At 40.6% G+C, this 12,126-nt stretch overlaps 1 protein-coding gene across 1 annotated transcript in view; it reads left to right on the top strand.

The window, feature by feature from the left end:
* LOC119690427 (atrial natriuretic peptide-converting enzyme) overlaps window positions 1–12,126 on the top strand; it is an 87,066-nt gene that overhangs the window by 33,336 nt on the left and 41,604 nt on the right. The window contains exons 3-5 of the mRNA XM_048633096.1: window positions 1,841–1,925; window positions 9,095–9,332; window positions 9,414–10,049. Coding sequence (XP_048489053.1) covers window positions 1,841–1,925; window positions 9,095–9,332; window positions 9,414–10,049 — 959 coding nt within the window. The remainder of the gene's footprint in view (window positions 1–1,840; window positions 1,926–9,094; window positions 9,333–9,413; window positions 10,050–12,126) is intronic.

Raw genomic sequence — 12,126 nt, 5'->3', positions numbered from 1 at the left:
CTTAATAACTTATCGTAGATGAATTTAATATCGTACAATCGAAAAATAAAATCGACCGTCTCCAAGTAAATGAAAAGTACCTGCTTAAATGATTCTGCCAACGGTACCTGTTCCATATGGAAAGCACGCGTTGGCAGTGAGTCGTTGTTTTTGCGTTGCTGACCCTCCTGCACTCGCACTCTGCATCTTTGTGCTCTTTGAGCCCAGCCCAGTGGGGTCATTGTAGCTTACGAGAAACGAAACGAGAGCTGTTACGCAATCGACAGGTTTAATACAAAGAGATAGAGACGTGGTTAGCGCAACAGCGTTCCTAAGCTTCGTTTTTCTTTTGTTTCGGAGAGCTTTGTATTAGGCGTACCGATTGCATGAAAGCTCTCTTTCGTTCGTTTTTACTATGCCAGAGTGACCCCTCAGTGCCCCGCATTCACTCCATCAGCTGCTTGAAGATATTCTCTTTACTTTGAACACGATTTTGTATTGTCTTGAAAGCAAAACTTCTACTTTGAGAGCAAAAATATTAAATAATTTAGTTAAAAATAGTTTTGTGTGTCGTGCTATTGCTTTGACGAGTAAGAGTGCTTTTATCTTAGTCAAAGAAATATGTCGTGAATACGCCGCTTTTATTTTATGCATAATATATCAAATACATGAGATGCCTTTATGAAGAGTTTGTGTACGGAAATAATTATAAGTATTTACTTGATGCCTCGTGTCGTGTGGGCTGATCAAAGATACAACGTGGGCGTACGGACACACTGTGTTTGTGATGATATTCGTAAATTACCTAAGTTATTTAAAGTTATACAATGAATGGATAGACCATTCATATCGCTGTTTTGTATGGTATAGTAGCTTATCATCAAAGTTTTTCCTTCGAGGTCATCTGAATGAAATGACATCAACTCGAAACACCCAGGTTCCATGTACTCATTAGAAACTAAGGCTTTATTAGAAACCATATTATTGCGTGACTACCAAGCTTTATAAGACTGGTGCGGGTTTAACATACGTCGGTAGTGGTTAGGTGAGTATGGCTGAAGCCAGTTGTAGCGCTGGACGATCAGTTGTTGACGATTACTGGCTCGTAGTCATGAAGATGTTGACGAAAGAAAATGATAGTGCTGCTAATAATTATGATGAGGATGCTATTTTTGCAGCAGCTCCTTCTTCTAGTCATGATGAGGATAATGTCGTTAATGATCATGATGGTGATGTTACTAACTCTGCTGCTGCATCTTCTTCTGGTGACGATGATGACGATGTTGTTAATGATAATAAGAATGCTAACTCTGCCGATGTTCCTTCAGAAATCCTCCGTGGAAATGATGAGGATAATGTCGTTAAGCTGGCTTTTCCAGCGATGCGTCTGGCGAAAGTTAATAAATCGTTTTTAGGGTACTGTATTAGATTTTATAATAAGCTTCCAGCAGAAGTTGCTCAAATGCCAGAGAATAAGTTTAAGTGTTACATTAAAGAGAAACTCAGTAAAAAAGCTTATTATAAAATTGATGATTACTTAGAGGACGTTAATGCATGGCTGTGATAAGTAGTTAGCTCTGCTCATATTATTATAATAATAATTATTAAGCTTATATGTATTGTATACCAACTAGTTTTAAGTCTTTTTTTGAAAAGATGGCTCAGGAGTTTCTTGCCTCCGTTCTTCTCCTTAGACAGAAAGAGCCCCCCCTTATCCGAACGGAGAGTAATTTGTAAAAATTGACGTTCATCAGAAAATTTTATATTTGTACGATGAATAAAAAAATTTGAGTTTGAGTTTGAGTTTGAGTTTGAGTTAGTGATAATGATGAAGATGATGATGATGGTGTTGTTGTTGCAGACTGGCTGACGGTGACGTGGGCGCAGGGCGGCATGCCGCTGCAGGGCGACGGCGCCGGCGACGCGCTCGACTCCGTCAGGGGAAGGTCAGTAGAATGTGTCAATCATAGCCAGTGGCGGATTAAGAGCATCGGAGGCCCTAAGCACAAAGCCTGTGTAGGCCCCTAATTAAGAACAATTTGTTGCTTTACAAAGAGTGACAAAAAAGTTCAATATCTAAAACGTCCTATAACTTTTCTGTAAAAAAGGATGTAAAACATTTTAAAAAATAATTGCTTGCCTTAAAGGCCTACGACACGCGCAAGTATCACCACCGTTACGAGTAGGGTAAAGGCGGGATATATGCCCCACTTTTTGAAATATGCTTCTAATTTAAAAAATATTGGTTTTTCATACATAATCCTTATGAATGTAACTAGTTTAATCCTTTATGTTTAACTGGGATTTGTCTTTTTGGACCTATAAACTACCTATAGATTTTTCAGATTTTTGCTTTTTGCAGAAGGCCATTGTTGGGGATAGATGCCTACCCCTATGGATAGTTGCCCGTCCTTGAAAATACTAGCACGGATAGATGCCCTTCATACTATACAAGTATATTATATTAATAATATTCATATATTTTTTTGGTCTTTATTTTATTTGAAAAAGTATTTTGCAGTTTTTGAAATCTTTTTATTGTCATTGTCATTATGTAGTAAATAACATAATCACTATGAAATTCTAAAAGTATTTTTTCATGTTCTTGATGGAATGGCAAAATTTCAGTATTTTTCATTTATCCCCAGTATTTAAGTCATATAGTTAAGAAAAAATATAAAACACAAAAGTCATAGAACAACGCGCTCACACACCTTCTTTTCTTTTGTATTTTTGTGGCATATTCTGCTATAATCAGTAAAAAGACCAAAAACTTAGTCAAAAGTAAATCCATAAAAAGTGTAAATATCTATACATAAACACTTGAAAAATAAAAATAAAACGCAAAAATATATTAAAATTATATATATATTCAAAGCACTTATAATACAATCTGGGTATACGGGATGTATGGAAGAATAGATGCCCCTAGGGGCACCTATACCGTAAAAAATCAGGGCAACTATCCTTTTTGACAGGGATAGATGCCACCGTATTTTTTAAAGTAAATAAAAATAAATGAGCCACTATTTATACTTTACATTTAGATCAGAATGTATACTTTATGAAACAATATACTGACGTAATAAAAAATATGACGGAGATAACATATATTTATAAAGTTATACAACAGCAAATATGCACCTTTAATTTTTTTACGCGTGCGTTAAGTTCGTTGCGGATATGAATTCACACACGAGCGAAACGCGACGTCACCACTCGACGGTGTCTGGCTACCCGAGGTGCGGGTGGCTTGCGGCGTCTAGTTTCTTAATTGCGAAGTTGGGAAGTTAGGTTTTTTAAAAATGGGGCGCCTATCCCACTGGGGCATCTATCCCGCCTTTACCCTACTACTGCGCAGGTACACCGAGCTATCTCACGGCACAGTTAAGTACGCGCAAGCCTCATTTTTGTCAAAATCTTCGGCGTGGAAACTGGAAACAATGTTTCCCAATGAGGAGAGGAACTATTTCTTCTACTGGTTATGGTAATTTTTTCACTAGAAAAAAGTCTAGTTGCCTGCTATTCCCAAAAATCAAACCGTACACGATCGAAGTGGACAAAAATTGCTGTACCTAATATTGAAAAAATCATTCACATGTTAAACTACTCAAGGATTTAAGAGAAGACTAATGAATAGCAAAATTATTAAAATTTCAAACATGTCGAAAAATGCGCAAGCCGCGCTTCGGGGTTGGCACGGTATACAGTTTTACCACCCATTCGCACAGAATTACAGTACGGCCTGCGCAGGCAAAACTGTGGTAATACTTACGCGTGTGGTAGGCCCTTTACCAACCACACGCACGGTATTCCGTGTTTAAGCCGGCCTGCGCAGGCAAAACTGTGGTGATACCTACTTACTACTACGCGTGAGGCCTTTTAATCAGAGCAAGCTCATTACATCGGACATATTGTGGATGAATAAAATGTAGGTATAAAATGAAACAGCAGCAGAGGATGGGGGCCCCTGGAGGCCCGGGGCCCCAAGCACGTGCTTGTCGTGCTTATAGGTTAATCCGCCACTGATCATAGCATAATAACAACGCGGTGTATAGTAGGTATACTCAATGGTGTCAATCAGCTCAGACAGATTTTGTAATTTTATTTCTATGATAGGAGTAGTTGTCTATGTTGGGAAGGTACACAAGTAACGCAGCACAGTGCAATGGCGGAGACGTAATCAGTGAATGTAACGTATGTTAGTAGCAACTCGTATCTTAACTTAACAGTTCCAGACCGAATTGCATAACATCTTGACCGACGTAAATAAAATCGTTTACATGTTTAACGTTTATGCAATAAATTGACGGTTACCTACGACGATAAAGAACTTAGTTTATAACATAGGCAGGAATATTGTGTATGTATAAATGTTTGGATTGATCAAATTTATCTTCTCTCACAAGTCACACAATATGAGTCATAGTCTCGGAGGGGTTCTAAAACCTTTTCAGGTAATTTTCGGTCATTTTCTCCACGTCTTCACAACTCGACTTCCGACAAAGGCCAGTTGTCTGACACCGGTGCCGATGTCCGTCGCGCCGGGACTTTAGGGGTTACTCTAACTTGTTAATATACTAACAACAAGAACTTTCATGCAATAGGTACGTTTTATACAACGAGATAGAGTCGTAACAAGTGCAGCAGCGGTTCGAAGCTGTGTTTTCGTAACGTAAAGTGACCTCTCGAGACGTCCGCTGATATTGAGACGCGATAACCGTTAATAGAGTTCCAAAATACATTTGGCGCCGGTTGCGCTGCGGTATTTGTAAAAAGTTGGACACTTTCAGGATGTTGTATAAACTAAGGTACTTTGTAGGTATTAAAATCTACAACAACTGTATGTACGAAAAGAAATAACTACTTATTAGAAGATAAAATATTATGAAACGAGATGAATAAAAATAAACAAATAAAAGAAATCCATCGTAGGAATCATAAACACTAAATAAACATTAACCTTTGAATGCTTCTATTAAAATTAAACATATTAAGTAGGTATAAAAATGCCTGAAAGGAGTACTGTTTCCTATAAAATATGTTTCCTGAAAACATTGAAAAGAAGAAAAGCAAACGTTATATCCGCATGGCAATCGCCACGCGCCGGCCCGCGGCAACTCGCCTGCGGTCCCCATCAGCTAATAGCGGCCGAGGGGACACGTGCAGGCGGGTATTTGCTAAGCTTTTCAGCTACGGGCAGTCGGCAAATGCAGGTATGCTATTCTGTCTCACGGTTGTGAGAGCGAAGTCGAAAACTGAGGGATCGCTCTCTAAATCGACGAGCATACGGCTAATGCATTGGGATAAAGTGGTTAGCGCAGCAGTTTTGTTGTTTGTAAGTTTCGTAGCCCAACACTAACCACGACCCTCCGATGTTTTAATTGTTCCGATTGCATGCCAGCTCTCGTTCATTTGTTTGTTCGACTTTGGCAGTAACCGCCATGTATGTGCAATGCACGTTGTAGCCACTGAGAGTTTCCGTGTTTTCTTTAAAGCAATTACGCACACAACAGTCTGGATGACTTCTGTGAAATTTCTTTTTTTAGTGCTATGAGTGAAGTATTCTAATCATGAACTTAAATGCTATTCGTCACTCCTTTGTGAAAGTTACCTATTTTACTAACCATTAAAGTAGGTATATTTAAGTACTTACCTTTTCTTCTCTCTTTATATTTTATATTGTAAGTACCAATTTATATTAAGATACCTACCTAGTAAAAGAAAAGGCAGCAATTCAAGACAACATCATAACTAATTAACTCATTAGCTACAGATGCTATCGGGCCTAGGTCACACTTCGTTACTGAGTTACGTGTCTAGGTCACCTTCACTTCGCATCCTCGCTTGACAGTTAGGATATGAAGTTAGTTATCTATGCATCTTCTAGGTCATCTTACTAACTTCCGAAGGTGCTGATTCTGTCGTTAATCGATTCATTTTAACCCATCATCATCATCAACATCATCATCCTCATCAGCCAATAATCATCAACTGCTGGACATAGGCCTCTCCCAAGGAGCGCCACATCACTCAGTCCTCGGCCTTCCTCATCCAACCACTACCCGCCACCCACCTAAGGTCGTCAGTCCAGCGCCATTGGAACCCAATCGGAGAGATATTAATTTGACCAAGTTATTACATAGTATATCTTCCACCTCTTAGGTTAGGGATTCCTTTATTAGGAACTTTTCCAATCTTATTTGGTTTGCAACATCAGTAAGTTAAACATAATCCCCACCGCAGCTGCGATTCAATTTGAATACAATCATATTTAGGACTGAAAGGTTGCTGTTATTAAAATTTGTATGTTATCTATATAGAAATATCAAATTAAATATTTAATATTACCAACATACATGCTAACTTTGCTACAGAATCAAGAGCCAACCAAAGATGCAAAGTTGGCTTTGTTGGGGTCTATATGATCTATCAATCCTTTTCCAAGACGAGAGCCCGTATTGGCTTGTATTGTATGTTGATATCACAAAGGTTCTACTCACACTCACAGTATTTATTGCCACTCCAGACTACTCGTACAGGCATTCATGTTGGGAACAAGTCATTTAGTTTCATCAGAAAGAGTCGAATATACAAAATAATATGTAAATATAAAAGCAGAATTTGCTTTCGCTGAATGTAGGTATATCGGAATAAGTTCCTATATTGTATTGTAAGTATATCGTTAGATTACCTATGTCGACTCGGTACTTCAAAATAATAAGTCTGTAACAGTTTGTTTCTTGTAAAGATTTCCTTCCATTTGTTTGATTATCCGTGAATACAAGATACAGTTTTTAACACGATAATGTGGTTCATCTGTTTCGTAAGATATGTAGGTAATACTTGTTACCTATCTAAGGTGAGTATACCTATCAAGTTTACTATATCAAGGGCAAACCTTGTGAAGAACTGTGGCGGTGTTCCTCAAGGAGTGTAACTAATAGTTGTTTTTAGTTCTGACTCGCGCTATATTTCTTCGGGTGTTAGTTGGGGGAAGACAAATCGGCCGACTTTTGTGAACTATTCGGAGGAGACGACTAATGTGTTTAAGTATCTATTTAATTGCTTGAAGCGGTCTTTGATTTCTGTAGACCTAATGAACAAAATAAGCTTGTAATGTCGCAAATTAAATTTAAAAAAACTGTTTAATTTGTTACTGAAAGGAAGATTTTTATCATTGTGTCTAAAATGCAACATGCGGCGTCGACAGGGTGTTGAAAAAGTGGCATAGTAAACTGAAAGTTGGCGACGCAGGTAAACTATAATTAAAATAGTAGGTAAGTATATTATGTACTTCTCCATTTAAAAATATATTCAAACTACTACCCGGTAGCGTAACAAAACAGAAATCTCATGAGCGCGCAACAAACTCACCTGTAAGGCCCGGGTCTCCTATTACGCGCCGTAGATCGCGTCCAGCGTCTCGCCGTAGGCCGCGTCACGATGCTCACTACACCTACGCGCCAACGTCGGCGTGTGAGGGAGACTGCATCAGTACATTTCTATAGTGAGCATCGTGACGCGGCCTACGGCGTGACGCTGGTCGCGACCTACGGCGTAAATAGGAGACCCGGGCCTAACATCCACGCTCGGCGCGTGTTGCACCATGTTGCACCGGCGGCGCGCCGCGAGTCACTCGTCTAATTACCGCGCCCGGCTCATTTCCGCCAAGTAACGTGTTTAGTGACGCGCAACACGCTTCCGCTCTGTAATGTCACGCGCAACAGACGTGAATACGCTGTAATTCTACTAATGAGGTGTGCAATGAATTTGTAAAGTTATTAAAAGTTGGTATATCTATGTGATTGCATTTCTAACCTAACAGAAGCTTCATAATCAACATTTAAACAGCATAATACATACTATAACGAATTGCATTCCTCGAACAGATTACGTAGATATCACGAGACATAAAACGGAGACATATTGACACTGAAATTAGGTGTAATTACTCTCACAAAGGTGAAAGGCACACTTCAAATGGCATCATTAGCACAATCGAATGTGTTTGATTTGAATCGAGTCTTTGAGTGTGTTTGGGACTCAATTTGACGCGATACGCGTCAAGTTATTTCGCGTTGCACGGTACGTTGCGCGCCTTTTAGGATTAGATTATCGTACCGCAGTACGTTGGGTGACAGGATCTAATTAAGTATGAATGTTCACAGTCGTCATCGGATGTGGTGGCACTGGCTGTAAATTGATGCTTGTTTGGTGGGAAAGCAACTTAATGAACCATATTATAGATATGTCGTAGAATGTTTCGGTATAGGTATAGTTTTATTTACCTGATGCGGGAAATCCACAAAAAATATTCCGTGGTAAGTAAGGTAAGCCGCTCAAGGAAAAAAATACGCGCTATTAAGTTTATATTAAACCGACCCGAACTGAGCCGATGGCCGTAACTTCCTTAATCTTACCTTTTCTTCGGCTATAATTCGCTGCGGAGTTGCTAGGTGCGACCTTCTCCACTTGTGGGCTGAAGGGCAGCCTCGAGGGCACACTAAATCGCAATTCAACTGATTTATGTTAATGTCAAGTGATTGACCTCTGTCCTCTGAGCCCTCGCCGCTCGGGGACGATCTAAAAAGTGGTAACTGAGAATTTTGGAGTAGAAAGACATGTCTTAGTTTTAAATACATAAGTAGGTACATTGTACTCAAACTCAAGTGTACTGTCTTTCAGACTTGCAATATTTATTATATGCTTACTAACAATATTAGTATTGATCTAGATTGTGGCGTGTATATTAGGTATTCCGAGACGCTTACACAGCGTCGGTGAAGTGGACGCGTCGAGACGCTCAATTGCACAGATGTTGGGTCTTGTACTACACTGGAGACAGCCGGTCCATTTATTTGCTTGTAAATTGCTCTGTCCTATTCGGTAATGCTTTCATTTGGGTTGATTTGGGATAGTGGGTCTGGTCGCTATTGGAATGAAAAAGGAGTTTAATTAAGAAAAAAATACTAGGTAAATAAAATACAAGATATCCTATCCTACCCCAAATTATTATTCACATGGTCTGCGCCTATGCTGCGAAATCGCAAGTAGACCACCACGAAAGAGAGCTTTGCCGATCGAATTAACAATATCTTTCCTCCTTCCCTAGATGTGGTCGCGCGGGCAGCCTGGCGGCGAACCCTGGGGAGAAACTTCTGGAGCTGCTGCGTCCCAGCAGCGCCACCCCCCGCCGGCACTCCACCGCGGCGTGTGCGCCCCCCGCGGCCCCTGCACCCCGCCCCGCCCCCGCACACGTCCCACCGCGAGGCTTCGTGTACTGCCCCTCGGATGCACTGCCGTACTGTCCGCCGAGCCGCCTGGCGCCGCCGCCCGCACCCATCATTAAGGTAACAACAGTTTTGCTTCGTGCGTTCTCTTTCTAAGGTAAACTAGTAAGGTATACTCTACAGCCGAATTGTTGTCTACAGTTGGCGCCCCCTCCGCAGCCCGTGGTGGCGCCCCCGCCCGTGCCAGCGCGCGTGGTGGGGGCGCCCGCGCTGCCGGTGCCGCCGCCCGCGCCCCCGCGCCGCGCCTCCCCGCTGCCGCCCCGCCGCGCGCCGCCACCAACCCCCCCTCGCCCTGTCCAGAACGACCAGAACGGAAATATGAAACGAACAGTGGCGCCGGTGTCGCCGCAACCGAGACTAGATTGTAACCGCAACCCGCAGCCGCTGCTCGGGCGGCGCCTGCAGCGCTCGCAGCCCGAGGCGCCGTACATCGCGCCCGTGCAGACCGGCCCGCCGCCGCGCCGCTCGCCCAGCGCCGGCTCCAACATCAGCGTACGCCAGGACTCCAACGTCTCCTCGGACTCGTTCAGCCAGACCTCGTCCCCCTCCTACACCACCAAGACCATGGAGACTCCGTTATTACCGCACCAGAGCATCAACAAGAGCCTGAACGCGAAGATCGCGCGCCAGCTGCTGCTGAAGGAGGCGGCGGAGGCGCAGGCGGGGGCGGCGGGGGCGGGGGGCGCGGGGGGCATCACCAAGAGCGCCTCCACGCCGGCCGCGCTACAGACCATCGTGCGCCTGCAGGCCGGCAGCAACCTGTCGCTGCACCACCGGGTGAGTCACTCACAGAAATACCTACTTACTAGATACTCACTCCAGTGGCTCAGCGACCCACAAGTGAGTTTTGGCCTCAGATAGGAGATCGCCACTTCTCACGGTTCTGTGCAGTCTCTCGTCACCCTATCTATCCTTCATACATCTTTTAAGTTCATACTTACCAATATAGTACCTAGGATGAATGTACTGAACCTACTGCTATTATTTTGCCAAATGTAGGTATTTACAGCGGTGATAATTTCCACTACTTTCATTTGTACTTTGGAAAATCGATCGATCATTCACCTTTTTCCTGTTATTCAGTTTTAGTATATTGAAATATTTCCGTACCGTATCTGGAAATTTTTCCTCTGGAAAAATCCACTTCAATGACCATCTCACAGTTCGTTTTTCCGGAAATTCATTTAGCAATGGTAATTAAATATAAGTACTCGTAGGTTATTAAAGATTCTCATGAATTTTTAGGCCGAATATTTCCGCAGCCAATTATCCATTTACCGGGAGACATTTCCACTGAATACAGTGAACAACGAACAATTCGTTTTTAAAACTCAACCAAAAATTAAAAGTTTGTATCTGCGTTTTATTCTCGGCGTGTCAGTGACAAAAAAGAAAACTAGACTATACTCGAGCCGTGATCGTATTTAACTAAATGTAAACAAATCGAAGTGACAGTTAGTCAGGTGTTGAAATGTAAAAGATGAACTTCAAATACAACTATAATTGTTTTAGTGTCCTCTTTGTTTTGGCGGCATTACAATGTTTGCAATTTATGACTTTGAGTCTTTCAAGGTGCTCATTCTTATCAAAAGCAAAATGTAGTTCTCTGAATAATTAAATTAACTTAATGACAGAATAACTCCACCTTGTTTACATTTAGTTAAATACGATCACGGCTCGAGTATAGTGTTTGTCATCGTCGTGAGAGGATTGGTTAGACCGATTAGTAGTTGTCTCTGACTGCGTAGTGCGCAGTGTCCAGGGTGCGCCGAATAACATAAAAAAGAGGTCCATAAGAAACCAGGCTTCTTTCGTGCACCTTCAACCCATGTGTTTTCTTATTCCTATGTATAATCATATTTGTTGATTCTTTTTAACACCTTTGGCGAGGATACAAATTAATAATGCAAAACAAACCCATTATTTAATTAAAACCCTTTTCATTTGTTTCCATTCTGTTAGCGAAAACAATAATCCATGAAACTGACAACAATATCAAAAGCTCGAAACTTTAAATTGAAATGCTCAAAGCATTCAAAATACGGAAAACATTTATTTAAAAAGACCACGTAAATATGTTAGTTAGAAAAGTGGTTTCATTTAAAATGTTATAGCTATAAAATGCGTTCTGCATTTTTTTCAATAACTTTGTTTTTTTATTATGCGGGTTTTTACAAATGCAAACATAACCTACGCTAGTGTTAAGTATAATCTCACGAGTATGAAATAAGTTACACCCCAACATTCTTGATTCTGAGCAAAATAAACAGGATTTAGATATAGGTGAAAATGTACAGTAATATAGTTAACACATACGTATAATACATAGCTTATTTTTGACACAAAATTTCCTCAAAGACCCATTTTTTGCAGCTAACGGTGTTTCTACAAATTAGCAAAGAAAATAATTTTAAATTAAATTATTAAAGTTTTAGACATATGCTTTCAAGGATTGTGTAAAACTATATAGATAAAATAAGTTGTAATAAAATTATTGAGCCTTTCTAGATAGCACATAAATAAACAAGTCTGTCTGTCTGTAAATTAAATAGATTTTCGAGTGCGATAAAGTAATTGAATTCAAATACTTGTGGAACTTTCCCCATCGTGATTCCATTTGAAGATGTTTATCACGGGGCTTATTTACTTACCGCTTTACTTGCTTCTTGAACATTCTGCAAAACAAACATTTAAGTACTTATTTAAAAGTTAATTTATTATTAACTCGCTCATTATTACTTGCTAAGGCTGCGGTTACACAAGATCATTTATAAACTTATTTACTTAGCTACAGTTTGTAACTTACTAGTTATACTACTATTTACTAATAGTATTTAAATTACTTATATAATGT

This window comes from Plutella xylostella, chromosome 5 (assembly GCF_932276165.1).
Source record: "Plutella xylostella chromosome 5, ilPluXylo3.1, whole genome shotgun sequence".
NCBI lineage: Eukaryota > Metazoa > Arthropoda > Insecta > Lepidoptera > Plutellidae > Plutella > Plutella xylostella.
Note: the sequence above shows the minus strand (reverse complement) of the source record. Positions and strands in the feature narration are given on the sequence as shown.